This window comes from Aythya ferina (genome assembly GCF_964211825.1).
Source record: "Aythya ferina genome assembly, chromosome: 2".
NCBI lineage: Eukaryota > Metazoa > Chordata > Aves > Anseriformes > Anatidae > Aythya > Aythya ferina.
The window spans coordinates 144384031-144398055 of NC_140297.1; the positions used below are offsets into that span (position 1 = coordinate 144384031).

Here is a 14025-nt window from a genome sequence, read left to right on the forward strand (position 1 = left end):
ATGAATTGATTAAATTTACTAGAATAAATGTACTCAATCCTGCCTTTAGAGCATATTTATTCAATGGACAATTGCCATTTAGCTATGTGCTCTAGAGAAAAAAAAGCTCATTTACTTAATGAATGTATGCTAGTGCAGCATCTTGAGGAAGAAATTCATCACAATACGTGTGTTCATTTCACAGCGGAGCACAGTATTCATAGGGAGTGTGTTAATACTGTTTGTTTTAGATGGTTAGCATCTAGTGCCTATCAACATAAGCCACATCTTCTATTTACAGCCTATCCAGCCAAATATAGTCTCCCGCCTGTGAGCTATTGGAACTCTCATCCCAAGAATTAGACTAAGAAACAGAATCCTTTAGGTTTGCTGAATAGAGTGCCATTTTCAGGAGAGTGATTATTCACAAATTGCTGGTATCATCATACCCTTCCATGTTCAACATAGTCATATACAAAATATGAAACATTTGCTAACTAATTAAGCTAAAGGCTTAAGAAAGACCCTACTGGTCAAAGACTCCATAATCTATAGAATGAAATTCAGTGAAAACTATTATATTTACATATGGAAAGTAATACATCCATGATTCAATAAACATTTTTCTTAGTCTTCTTTCAAGTTCAGCTTTTACCTTCTGTTATGAGATGCTAAGAATTGTTCCAGGAATATAGATTATCACATGCTTTACATAGAATTTATGTATTCAGTAGATTATTTTTTTTAATAAATGCTACCTTAGAATTAATTGGGTGAATTATTCCTGACAATATTTTTATCATCAGAAAAGCATGTTCCATATTCAAAGGAAAATATTTATTTTGAGAAGAAAACAACTAAATATACACCTTAATAAACAGAATATACTTTCTTAATATTAAATATAAATTATATTATCCTAAGAGGAAAAATGTCATAAAATCAATAATTCTCAGAAATTATTAATTTTTCAAGCAGATTCCGTAATGACATGCTGGCAACTCCGAAATATGTGAAATAAAAAGAAAGTTACTTGATACCATTTTTGTTGCGTTTAACAATCATAAGCACAAACATCAAATATCATGTGGCACTAATCAGTTCTTACAGTAATTTAAGGGTGACAAGTTTTGTTAACAAATTAGGAACACAGTGATCAACATCAAACTGGAAAAAACGCAGTTTTTGAGTCAGGTAGAAATAAACCTCATCTCATGTTTTGTATATCAACACCAAAGACGGATATCCAACCACAAATATGTGTAGTTTGTAACAACTTCTTTACAAGAAGATGCGCATTAGCCTTACATGCCTTGAACTAACAGGTAATCAGTTAGTCCATGGTAACATATATTCAGGTATACATATCTTCAATAATCTTCCAATTTAAAGAATTATAGAATCATAGAATCATTAAGGTTGGAAAAGACCTCCAAGGTCCAACCATTTTTACATCATAGACATTTATTACTAAATATCACATCACATATATCACAATATATCACAATATATAATCTTCATTTCATCCAACTATATTTTTTTCTTAAAATTAGAGGATTTTTAAGTTCCATTTAAGTCATTTGACTAATATTTTGGCAAAATGTGTAAATTTTAAGGTACAATTTATTTTAACCATTCACTCTTACCATCACAAGTAGGGAGTGGGTGACTCCACCAGTGATTTTTCTCACACAGCAAAGGCTCCTCATGACTTAGCCTATAACCTGGATCACAACTAAATGAGACAGTTGATCCTATAGAGAAGTCATGTCCATAACGGCGTCCATGCACTGGTATGCCAGGATCCAAGCAAGAGTAAGTATTAACGGTTACACCTAGATTATAATAAATGAATAAATAAATAAATAAATAAATAAATTCTAACCAATTTGTTTGCTTGTTTGTTTGTTTGTCTAAGTAATTCTCTGTAATGGGGTGGTGTGGGGGAAAGTTCTATAAAGCATTTTCAGTGATTTATAAAGCAATTATAAAGCATTTTCATTGATTTATCCTTGACATTTGTTTCTCTGTGTTACCACTGTAGGCCATTATAGCCAATGAATTGCATTCTGCTGATATTGCAGACAAAAAACATTGCAGAATTTAGTGTAAATTTATGTTGATCCTATCTCAGTAATGTTATGCATTGATTTACAGAAATTATTTTTACATAAATTATTTTCAAATCTCATGTTCTTTGATATGTGAGATATTGGGGAGACAAAAAAAAATGCAGAAAAAGAAGTAAAGATAAGTTGACTTGATACAGAGAATATTTGTATGTGCTAAAAAATTAAACCTTTTACATTATTTCCCATTGAGAATACTAACTTCATTATGAAAGAATTTGGGGAAAAAAAGAACAAAAAACTCTAGGAATGTTACTGAGAGTTAACAAATTAGAAGAAACAGTTGGTGTAGGATCTTCTGGGTGTTTTCTCCTTCTACAAAAATTTGTACACAAAGGATATCCTTCCTTAAAAAATAATACAGTGTGGAAAAAAAAAAAAAAAAAAGCATAAAAAAAAACACAAACAAAAAAGATATCAGCTTTCAATAGGATTGCTGAAGAGAAAAACACTGAATCATTTAGCATTATTATAATCCAGAAAGAGGAAAACAGAATTGCACTGTACTGGAAGCAAAACACAAAGAAGCAATAAAAATTGAACAAAAATAACATGTATATTAAATGTCTGTACATAAACAGATTATGGTAAGCAGAAAAGCTACTAGAAATAGCTTATATAGTGTAAAAAGTATTAAAGATGCATATTTTTAGAATTCTCCTATATAAACTGAATATAGTATAGTAAAAACTATAGTATAAAGTATAGTATAATATAAACTGAATATAGTATACACTGCACTTTCATTCTTCACAAGTTTAAAGTAGAACTCTGGAATGGGGATCAATTTTAATGAAAATGCATTTTATAATGAAATTGAAGAATTCATACATTTGAAAAAATATTCAGGTTCCCTTTCAAAATTTAGTTAATTAAAAGAGTAGATATAAAGGTACTTCTAGTAAGTGCAGCTTTCCTCTTTTTGCTGTTCACATTCCTGAAGTGTAATTTCTACCATTAAGCATTATACAGTTAGCCAATTATTTTAAGAATTAAATGGTCTTTACTGGGAGCGTTAATCTATTTTTCCTAATGTGTAAGGATAGCTATCCCTCACATTTCATATTGATGAGAACTTAACAAAATCATTAATTCTCCACAATGTTAATGATAAACATGGAAGTACTGAGTGAAGTACTCAGTGAAGGCTGAGACAGTAAAGAATTTTGAAACAGTAGATTTGCTGGGATAAAATGCCAGAACTGTGCATTTAATGGAGTTCAAAGCAGCCAAAATTGTAAGAGGCAAAGGAAGGGCAAATGAAAGGATATTATATCTAATATCCTTAACATTAGTGATCATAAATAATGTGAATGGTCAAAAATATGGCAAGAAATTAGGAACATCTGAAAATTCCTTGGTGGTAGTCCCAACAAGTATGAAATAGAAATTGATAACAATGTGTTCTTGATGACAGTAATTACAAAAACTATTTTTCACATTAAAATATATTTTGGTAAAACAAACATATATTTAGAAAAACAAAAAGTAAATGACATGATAATATAGCAAGTTACGTCAATTTTAAGCATTCATAAAAATACAAAATCTTACTGATACTTTCTACAGTGTAGTTTATATGACTATAATATATTATATATATTATAATATATTATATATAATATATTATATAATATAATATAAGGGAAAATGAATACTTTTACATAAGATTTATAATCAACAAATCACATATGGGTTTTTAGATTCCTAAAAATCCATAATCGTGCAATTCGGTAATTGATTTTTTCTACTCATTAATGTAAATCACATTTCCTATTAGCTTCAGAATTTCAGATCCATCAGTCAGGACAGTAATTCAGACATTTGCTTTAGAATTTCGTAATTTTACTGATTTTATGCAGTCTTATACATACAAAAATACATTATATAAAAGGTAAGAAAAACAAGACATAATAGCAACATCCAGAAGAAAGGCATTTATGTGCCATTCTTATTTTCTGATTCTTAAAGCACAGAGCACTACAGTAATGACATTAAGTGAAATTACTATGCATTGTTCTGCAGTTTAATATCACCAAATCTTATTCAATTTGAAAAAAAAATAAGAGGCCTGACTCAGCAATCTACCAAAGGCAGAGCATTTAGACATTTATATATTTATGCCCATGATAAGCAGAGAAGAGGAAATCAAACCACACGGTTCACAATGACTTACTTTCATAATGAATCTTGAATCCATTGTTAGAACGGCTGTTGTCAGTTGTAAAGAGGAGATAAATGAAATTGCTACTGCTAAATAGGAATTGTGGGACCTGAGTACCATTGTAGGATCCCAAAAGTGGAGATAATAAATTAGGTCCATCATGAACTTCCAAAACATCATAATTGAGTTCTGTCTGAAATCTGGAATTGAGGAAACATCCATAGGTACAAATATAAGAAACAGGTAAACCAAACACATAGCAAGTGTGTCACGTTTTTAAAACTATGCTTTTTTCCTGACTATAATATTTTAATTATTTCTCCACATATCTACTTTACAATATCAATTTTATTATTACATAATTAATACAATAATCACATTTCAGGTTTGTGTCCTGGTAAGATGAGAAATAAGTTCTAACTCCTTGAGCAGGTTTGTGTTGCAGAAAAGTAAACAAAAGTAAGAAACTTTTAGAAGAATAATAAAAAAAATCCTGGCTTGCTAGCAGAGATTAATATTACTTCCACACACTATTTTATATCACATAATGATTTTCATTTATGGAAAAATAAAGTAAATGATATAGAGAATAGGTTTATGTGTTCCTGTATTGTATCTATTCCATTTGGCACAAATATCATCAAAGTACTTTATATTACCAAAAATCATACTCTGACCACCTACCCTCAAAATTGCCTATAAGCAGGGATAGAACTTAAAGCCTCTTTGAGACTCCTGTCACTTTGTGCGAGTCAAGGCTCAGTGCAAAGTACTGGCAGAAGTTAGGTAAATAAATAAATAAATAAATAAACAAATCTTATTTAGAAAGCATTACAAAGTGAAATGTCTCTTTGCAATCTGCATGTGTGCTGTCTTTGTCAAGAAAAAACAGAGTATGACAATGCTGCTAGATACCTCCTTGTTCTTGGTTTTGATGGTATCACCAGTCCCAAACCTCTGTTTGTTATTTTGACAGCAGTTTCCCTCTTGCAGTGATAGATCTTACATTAATCATATTGCTTTAATGGACTCTCTGATGAATTACTGAAAAACCCTTCCAGCATTAGAAAGAAAAACATTAACAACAGAATCTTTCAGATATTCCTAACTCTCCCTCTGATTCACTTAGATGCCTAATTCAGCTTTGTGAAATCCATTCAAGGAACAGAATGGCTAACAACAATGTACTGAAGAACTCTGTTTTGAGATTTTTGTCCCAGGAGCCTTAACCTAAAATCTAAAGGAGTCTGGCAAAAGAAGAGAAACCATATTAAACCTCCAGAACATGTTTTCTTTTATTTCTGTTCTGATCATATGAAATAACATAAAAAGAGTGTAAAGAAATAAAATATTAGGGAGTTGAAAAAATAAAGCAGGATAAGCCTAGAAGCCAGACAGCTGAAAATTTAGGGGAAATGAATGTTTTGGGTTTTTTTTGGCTAGTTCCCACATGAGCTCAGAATATGTTTCTAAATCAAAAATACTCTTTGCTTCTGTCAGACTACAGTGTTCTTCCTCCTTAATAAGCCACTAATCTTAAATTAACCTGGATGCCTTCATTGCTGTGTTAAGTCTATTCTTATGGAGGACTTTCCAACGTTCAGTCAAACAGACAGGAGTGAAACAAACTTTAATACAGAAGGAGATGCACACTTTTTTATCTTATTTGAACAGCTAAAGCTGCTCTAATATTTATAACATGCATTTTTGTTTTTGAGACAACCTGCCAACTCTGTGGTGTCAGGATATAAGCAGAATACCCAAACACAGAGTGTATTCTCATTAGTCAAATGTGACTAGTGCTCCAATCAGTAGTTTGCTGATTAACATCCCTAGCATTTAAAGGCTCATAATTAGGCTTCATGATAAACACTTCATTACAATGAAGAATGGCACTCACATTTCTCACTTTCATCATTTCAACTCAGCCTGCATAAGTACTGACTTACAACAGAAATCCAACAGATTATCATAGCTATGACTGTGTAAAAGGAGTAAACTTATCACACTATTTATTAACAGTCCTGAAGCAAACAATGAAAAAGTCCTTACGAACTCCTGGAAAGCACTAAAAAAAATAGCCATTATTCTCTGTCTGTAGTTCTCTTTCTTTTTCTACCTGTGTGTCAGGCTTCACGTCATAGGAACACAATAGTACATACAGGGGAAAAAAAAGAATAAGAAAAAAAAAAGCTTTTAAACCTATCACAATGATATATATTTTTTTTTTCTTACAGAAGATCCTTACTTCCATATCCTGCTTAAAATGAATTTGAAATTGTATTAAAATGAAGCAGTATCTTCTCTTCAGATTGAATGCGACCAGGACCAGTCAGAAGATGCAGTATATATAGCAACTGAGAAGTACTTGAATGATATTTGTGCATATAACTTTTCAAAAGACTTTTTTTTTTTTTTTTCCTGGATCATAATCTAATTTCTTAATATTTACAATTAAGAATAATCTAGAACATGCTTAAAATATGTAGAACGTATGGATTTTTTTTAATTACATTTCATATTTTGCTTTCTCATAATGAGTTTAGATTCAACACCCACAGCTTGCTACCATTAGATTTAAGGCTCCTAACATGTTTCGTTCCTTTGAATCAGGAAGGGATGTAACAGGCAAAACATAGGAGAAGTGAACTGCTGCAGTAATTTGGGGAAACTGTAATTGCATCCTGCAAGCACCACTCCTTTCAGAAAAACAGATCAGATGACCTCGTAAATATTCATGATGGATTAAAAAAAAAAATAATAAAGTATTTAATTCAGTTATGACTGTTAATTCGGATTCTCAGAGTTGAAGATTTCACACATTTGAGAAAAAGAAAATGGCTTCATAAGTATAATTCATCACAATAACACATTTACAAGCAAATTGAACATGTTAATCTTTATAAAGAGACCAAGCTATTAACTAGGGCAGACAGACTTCAATATATACAAAAGGTAGGAATTTCAAAAGCTTTTTAGTTCACTGAAGTGAAATTTACATTGAAGATAAAATTCATGCTCTGCAGGCACTAATATGTTTTGGAAAATTCTACCCAACAATACAATTACTTGATTTCAGAAAAAGTGAAAATTAAGTTTATGATAGAGCTAATAAACTATTGCTTCTGATAAAAAAAAATATATATATATATATATATATTAAATAAGAAAAATATTAGCCAAGACCTTTCAAATGTAATTTTGATAGAGTGTCCTGGTTCAGCTTCTATCACCCACTCACAATTCAAGGAGTCTTTATAATACCCAGGCCAGCCTGGAGAGAGGATTACTCCACTGGGAGATGAAAAATGCCCACCACATGGAGCTAAAAATAAAACAAAGACAAAGGTATAATAACACAAACTTATGATAAGTAATTTACCATTACCAATTTCATTATAGCATATGTATACTTAAATTTAAAAAATCCAGCTGCAGGAAGATGCAAGAAGACTTGAAGCTGACAGACTCCGCAGGGTTTGGAATCAGATGGAGAGGACTGAATTATAGATAAAGAACTGAATTAAGATAAAATTAACATTGCTCAGAAAGTGATGACATAAGCTTTTATACTGTGTTTTTACAGCTACGATACATTTTACTGTAATAAAGGACATAGAGCAAAACACAGTGTTTAAAACCTGGGATTGTTTCTGCTTTTAATTATGAGCACAGAGAATCAAAAACAAACAAACAAAAAAACTATGCAGAAGTTTCAGTTGAATATTAAGCTTGAAATTAGTAAAATGTCATTTCAGCTTTGACATGGATCCACTGTGAGACTACATGCATTTTATTTGTCAGGTTGGCAGTTCAAATTCCATGTTCCTGAAACAAATATACTTAACCATTTTTACAAGATTAGCTAATATTTTTGAAGCATTTGGCAAATACATTTTAAATGTTGTAAAATATCCATAGTCAAACAGAACTATTAGAAACAGTATGTACTATTTCTCTCTGTAATAGTAAGCAAAGATAAGCTATTAAAACATAACTAAAAACAAAGTATCTGATAATCATATTCAAAGTTTTTTAATGGCTTAATAATGCATTAATTACAGGAATAATCTCCACAGCTGTAGGTCTTGCAGAGATGTCTGCATTCCTGCTCGAAGTGTCACCTAGAGCAGGTTGCCCATGAGCAGGTCCAGATGGTTTCTGAAGATCTCCCAGGAGGAGATCCAAAATTCTCTGGTAAACCTGTGCCAGTGTTCTGCCTTGACAGTAAAGTGCTTCCTGATGTTCAGACAGAACCTCCTGTGTTTCAGTTTATGCCCATTGCCTCTTGTTCTGTCACTGGGCACTACCAAAAAGAATCTGGCTCCATCCTTTTTTGCACCCTCCCTCTAGGTATTTTTAGATAGTGGTCCGATCCACCCTGATTTTCCTCTTCTCCAGGCTGAACAGTCCCAGCTCTTTCAGACTTTCCTTATAGGAGAGATTCTCCAGTCATCAAATGATGCATCCTTCATCATCTCAGTCAGTGGCCCTTTGTTAGATCCCTTCCAGCATGTCTATGTCTCTCTAGATGTGGCCTTATCGTTGATGAAATAGAGGAGAAGGATCATCCCCTTTGACCTGCTGGCAAAATGTTGCCTAATGCAGCCTAGGATACCATTAACCTTCTTTGTGGTGGGTGTACATAGCTGACTCATGTTCAACCTGGTATCCATTTTCTTTTCTACCAGGCAGAAAAGCTGGATGGCCTCCAGCATGTACTGGTGCCTGATGTTGTTCATCCCTGAGGACAGGACTTTCCACTTCTCCTTGTTGAACTTCTGTAGATTTTTGTATTCCCATTTTTTCCAGCCTGGTGAGGTCCCTCTGGATGGCTGCACAAACTATCAGCCACTTCCAGCTTCATGTCATCCGTAAACTTACTGAGGGTAGACTCTGGCCCATCATCCATAAAGCTATTTATGTACTTAATTGTCAGAAGACATATTTATTTATTTTTTTTATTTACTTACTTATTTTGTTTATTATTACTAGTATCATGTAAGTATCCAGTTAGAGGGCAGAAACTTTTGGGGAAAAGAATGCTGAACTATAAAGTTTCAGCACTCTTTCAATTCATTCTTTATGCATACAGGGCTACACAATGATGAAAAGAAATGTGCTACACGTCTTACTGTATTGTTGGCAAGTCAGTAAGTCTCTTTACTAAACAGTGATTTTTTTTTTTTTTTAAATGACAATTTCTTACTTTTTTTTTTTTTTTTGCTTAGACACCTCATATTCTCCGTATTTTTGCTGCTCATTTTAATGAAGCAGCACTGTACATGCTATTGTCTAAATTATTCTGTACTTCTCCGTGACAAAAATGTTTTAATTTTGTTCCATTTGACACACCTTCAAATTGAAGATCATGAATTATGACATAAATATCTGATCTCTGTTTTTCTCAGGAAATTACCAGGGTCCTGTATTGAAATGATGAACTGTTGTAATGAAGCATTTTATATTTTTAAGGACATAATATCCCTTCTTTCTCCTACTGTATGAAAAAAAATATATATATATTCTAAAAGTTATATAAAATTTAAAGTTCAGAACTAACAATTCTGCAAACATCTCTAAATATGCAATTATAGAGTTTTAGTCTCCCCAGTCCAAACCCCTCCCTGTCTTAAAATATCATTTTTTAACTTTCACCTTAAGGTCCTTTTGTCAAACTACCTTCATCAAACACTATCAGTCAAACATACAGTATTTAAACTAAGAATTACATCAACACTTACAGTTGTAAGGTTAGCATTAAAACATTAATCATCCCTACATTTTATTGTATATAACTACTTATGCATATCCAAAATACATATGGAGCCAATATACTACAAAATATACTAACAAGAGTAATACCAGATGGTCTTATCCTGAGCTAGTGTACTACCATAGTTGGCACGTAGTATTGCTAAATTTGTGCAAAGCTCCACTTTATCACTAAATTTACATTGAACTGTTAAAGATTATATTTGGAAAACAGAAAAGAACTCTTTTACAAAAAATGATTCTACAAATATTACATTTGAAATAATACATATCTCTTTGATTGGGTAAATTCACTATGATTTCTCTTTGTATTTGGGATCTAACATAATAGTTTTGCTTTGATGTTTTTGTTGTTTTTTCTATTGTTTAAAGAAAATCCTGCTTGTCCTTCCCATGATTATGGCTGTTCCTGATGTCTTCAGTGCAAATTCTTTATCTGACATTTACTATCACATGCTGATTTCCCAGATCCAAGAATCCTGCCCTTCAGAATACGTGGGTGACTGGGCTTATCTTCTTCTCTCTTAAAGAGTTTTGTTTTTCAGAGATTAAAATTCTCCAGGTATCTTGCCAAATAACAGTTTCCCCATCTTTTTTTTTTTTTTTTTTTTTTTTTTGCATTGCGTTTTAGTCCCTGTTCTTTCTTCCAGTTCTGTGGCTGGCAGATTTATACCCACTGTCAGTGGGTTAAAAATAAAATACCAGAAATACACTATAACCAGTGTTTGTCATCAAACAGAATATCTTTATCAAACACGAGCTTATGCAAATTACCAAAAAATAGCCTGATCTATGAATTCCCACAAATCCATTTCTATTTATATCTATTTCCTTGCATACTAAGGTATGGCAGTTGAGTCAGGAAACTTCTATGCATGAGTATGAGGAAAACTTTGATGACAGACTAATCAGTGAACAGAATACTTCGTAGGTTCACAGTTCTAGACATTTTTTTAAATTTTATTTTATTTTCCAAAATAAATTTTGGAATTTATCTTCTCACTGTAAGCATTACAGGGGTTATGCAGGTAGACTAAGAGTAGAGTTGCAGTCCATGTGTAACTGGACTATATTACAAGAGATTATGTGAAAGTCCTTCACATGACTCTCACACAAGGAGGATGAAAGACACAGGGACATGAATCTCACATGTAAATGCATAGTGGAATCACAAAATCAGGACTACTCTGCTAGGTAAGTGAAGATAGGAGCCAAGAGTGATGACACATATAGAGGCAGTTAGTGCCCTCACCAACACAGCATCATTGCGCTCCATCTAGTGCATCTAATGAATGACATTGCTAGTCGGTTGAGGGAAGTGATTCTCCCGCTCTACTCTGCACTGGTGTGGCCTCACCTCAAGTACTGTGTGCAGTTTTGGGCACCACAGTAAAAAAAGGATGTGAAACTATTGAAGAGCATCCAGAGAACTACTAAGATGGCCCAGAGGGGAAGACATATGAGGAACGGCTGAGTTCACTTGGTTTGTTCAGCCTGGAAAAGAGAAGGCTGAGAGGAGACCTCATCACAGTCTACAGCTTCCTCACGAGGGGGAGTGGAGGGGCAGGCTCTGATCTATTCTTGCTGGTGACCCATGATAGGACCCGAGGAAATGGAGTCAAGCTGCAACAGGGGAGGTTCAGGCTGGATATAAGGAAGAGGTTCTTCATTGAGAGGGTGGTCATGCACTGGAACAGGCTCTCCAAGGACATAGCCATGGCACCAAGCCTGTCGGAGCTTAAAAAATGTTTGGACTATGATCTCAGTTATATGGTCTGAATTTTTGGGAAGACCTGTGTGGAGCCAGAAGTTGGACTCAGTGATCCTTGTGGTTCCCTTCCAGCTTGGGGTATTCTATGATTCTATGATTTGAGCAAGGTGAGCAGGACTAGGTTGGTGACAGAAAATGGGTCTGGTGACATTCAAGTGACTATCGGATGAATGATGAACCAGGAGTTGAAAGGGCAGGGACTGACAGCCCCAGGCTGAGCTGAAATGGGGTCCTGGGCCATGGACAGGTTGGGGGGAGGCCCCAACAGAGGCTGTGGCAAAGCCTGCCTGTTGGTGCATCAGGCATATTGCCCTGACAAATGAGTATGCTGACCCTACCCACCTGTACCATATTGATTATTATATGGTTCTCTCCTATATACTGTAACAGAAGACATTTCTGCAGTGAAGAAAAAACTTCACATTAGTCACATTCAGTATCTCCTGGTCAGCATATTGAGTTCGTGTATTTGACTTGGTATGTATGACAATGAAATTATGAGATGTGTGAAGGGCAAGCAGACTTGAGCTTATATAAAATGTCATTGTGTTATGAAGTCAATAAAAATTCAAAACATCCCATCAGACCAAATTAATTACACTAATAGCTTAAAATTAGATTCATTTGTCTTCAAGTTGTATCTTCAATCTTAAAAATATACCTAATTCTGCAGTAGATAAATACACTTAATTCAAATATACCAGCTTCCGAACCCTCAGGATTTCAGTCTATGCTCCATCTAGAGTCTCAGACCATTTGAGCCATCTGAACCATTTAGAATGTATGGTTCAGACTCCAGTGTAGAGACAGACATTTAAAAATATTCCTATTATTTTAAGTATTTTATTAGCAATGTTAAATGGCTCCATAACATCATAATAAAGTAAGGTCCACGACTGTGTATCATCTAGGGAAACTGACCCATCTTGTATCTATGAAATCATTAGAATTTTGAACTTAAAGTTAAATGGATATGAATATTATAAGGAGTCACATTCATATATTAAAATTAAGAAAATTTTGTTAGGAAGGCAGTTCAATAGTGGAAATCTGAACTAAGCTTTTATTTAATATAAAATGCAACAGACTTTATAAATCACGTATCATCATTGATCAAATCATATTTTTTAAGAGGTGAAAAGATCTTAAAATAAAAGGAAATGTAATGAAGCACAGTTTATATTTTTGTACCTCTTAGTATAAAAAAGTACACAGAAATATGCTTAACATTGTTTTAGAGTTTGTGATGTACAGGAAGTACTTAATTTCTTTAATGAGAAAGATCAATTGTCAAGAGAATCTTCCAGAGGCTATGTGGATAGAAGAAACATAAGTGGAGCAACAGACAACTAAGACCTCTCTAATGGTATAAAATACCATTGCCCAAGATCTGAAAAAAGATCAACTTCTGCATTCTAATCTAATATGGCACTGAGTGCTCACTATTTAAAATCATTTATCTGTCTGAAGTCAGAAGTTAATAGTTGTGTTCTGAAGAAAACCTTCTAAATGAAACTGGGTGAAAATAACTGAAAAACAAACAAACAACAAAAAAAAAAGAAATTGAAGGACAAACTTCTTGACTAAATACCGAGTGGCAAATTGAACTTAGATATTTATATTTGGAAACTGAGGAACAGAAATCTTCAATATATTTCTGTCAGATTCAGTGAAAACAGTGATTTTCTTTCCTGCTATTTCTTTCTCCTATATATTGACTAAGCTGATCAGGATACTGATGGGACTGGAATTTAAAAATGAAGACATGAATATTGTTGGTGTACTGTGGTGCCTCACTAGACTCCTTATTATGGAGTTGGTATTACAGGAGCTTTCTGCTATCCATTACCAAAAGTTTGAATTCCCTTTAGTGGCAACTTAAAAGACATTACACTGAGTCTTCATGAATCAGAAAGAAATATTATACATACCTCCACACTTAGGAATAGGTCCACTCCACATTACTTTTCCATCCACTAACATGCAAGTAATTGTTTCAGTTCCCTGTGTTTTGATAAATCCTTCCTCACAGATAACAGAAATTGAACTCCCCAACTGAAAATTGTCACCAAAACGCCGGGCATTGATTGGTACTCCAGGATCAGGGCACTCGTTATGTCCAAATGCTGTGTAAAAGGTTAAAAAAAAAAAAAAAAAAAAAAAAAAAAGGCAGGGGAAGGAAGGAGAGAGGGTAAATAGTGTTATAA

The 14025-nt window shown here is 33.4% G+C and overlaps 1 protein-coding gene across 5 annotated transcripts in view; it reads right to left on the reverse strand.

Annotated features, from left to right (window-relative positions):
- The window catches only part of CSMD3 (CUB and Sushi multiple domains 3), a 684493-nt gene that overhangs the window by 278478 nt on the left and 391990 nt on the right, over nucleotides 1-14025 (reverse strand). For all 5 annotated transcript variants that reach the window (XM_084509891.1, XM_084509890.1, XM_084509889.1 and 2 more), the window contains 4 exons: nucleotides 13750-13944; nucleotides 7459-7597; nucleotides 4285-4472; nucleotides 1626-1814 (listed from right to left, as the gene is read on the reverse strand). In XM_084509891.1, coding sequence (XP_084366017.1) covers nucleotides 1626-1814; nucleotides 4285-4472; nucleotides 7459-7597; nucleotides 13750-13944 — 711 coding nt within the window. The remainder of the gene's footprint in view (nucleotides 1-1625; nucleotides 1815-4284; nucleotides 4473-7458; nucleotides 7598-13749; nucleotides 13945-14025) is intronic.